The 1317-nt window shown below is 40.9% G+C and overlaps 1 protein-coding gene across 1 annotated transcript; it reads left to right on the top strand.

Annotated features, from left to right (window-relative positions):
* Positions 1–156: 156 nt before the first annotated feature.
* SARC_16401 (hypothetical protein) lies at positions 157–634 on the top strand (the record flags this gene model as incomplete). Its single annotated transcript, XM_014289492.1, has 2 exons — positions 157–208; positions 487–634. Coding segments are annotated over 2 exons (200 nt in total), but the record flags the coding sequence as incomplete, so codon positions are not given.
* Between the last annotated feature and the right edge of the window lie 683 nt (positions 635–1317).

Genomic DNA, 1317 nt, shown 5'->3' with positions numbered 1-1317 from the left:
GTATAGTATGTAGTATATATATGTGTGTGTGTGTGTATGTATATGATATATATATATATATATATAGTATCATTGCTATTATTATTATTAGTATTATTATTATTATCCACACACGTTTCTCTTCTTGTGTTTCTACCATGATATGCCTTTACACAGGTGGCCATCAAGAATGAGAAGCTGAAGGATAGTGGGTCTACGTTTGTCAAAGGTAAGCGTGCCGCATGCATGCTGTGCATTTCGCTCGCATGTGACACGCACTTGGCGCATTTTGCACTTGTATGTGGAATGATTGAAGCATATTATGTGAATGCACGCGGGCAACGTATCAGATGGGTATTGCTATTGTCAATGGAAATTGTGGAATGTAGGTTTATATAGCAGATCTAGATACAAGTATACCGGAATACGCATAACCATGTAAATCCATGTACATGTATATATATATATATACCTGTAGGCACTAGTCAATATACTCGTACTTCTCAGGTTTCTATAGAGTCCTGGCGAAGATGGCTGGCGCTGCCACTGAGCAAGCACATATGCCCAGTGAGTCAGTGAACAAGGGCGTCCTAATCGACCCCTCTGCGGGTGAGACATTGGCTGTGCTAGATGCGCATATGAAGATGACCACGAGGTGAGTGTGTTGTGTGGTATATAGTAGGTATGTACATAGTGGTATGTATATAGTAGGTATATAGATAGTAGGTATATAGATAGTAGGTATGTATAAGTAGGTATATACATGGTAGGTATGTATATAGTACGTATGTATGTAGCTGTTTATAAAGGCTGACATGTGTTGTAAGTGTGCCATTTCGGTCCATCCCTACGCTCTTGAGTATACAGGAAACAGCTATGGTTCAGCACCAGTGGATAGACAGTGTGGTGGTAGAGGCTTTGTGTGGTGACTAGTACTGGACACGGACCAACTCAGTTTGTTCTGAGTGCCCTGTTCGGGTCACAGTGTAACTGGCGTGAAAACATACATCCGTTCTGTTGGTTGGTTTACTCTCAGTAGAGATGAGCACAAGGATTGATTACAGGCTGCTATAACGAATAGTAAGATCTGACATCACATCATAGACAAAGGCATTCCATCAGTCACTCGTCATTTGTGACGATTGGCTCAATTGCGATTTAAATCTCGATTACTTGTTTGGAAGACATGTGTGAATATATACATATACATATCTATATATATATGTGTGTGTGTGTGCGTGTGGGTGTGGGTGTCTGTGTCTGTCTGTGTGTCTGTATATATATAGTGTGTGTGTGCGTGTGTGTGGGTGGTGTGGTGTCTGTGTATGTGTCTGTGTC

This window comes from Sphaeroforma arctica (genome assembly GCF_001186125.1).
Source record: "Sphaeroforma arctica JP610 unplaced genomic scaffold supercont1.7996, whole genome shotgun sequence".
Lineage (NCBI taxonomy): Eukaryota > Ichthyosporea > Ichthyophonida > Sphaeroforma > Sphaeroforma arctica.
This window is presented reverse-complemented; position numbering and strand designations above follow the sequence as displayed.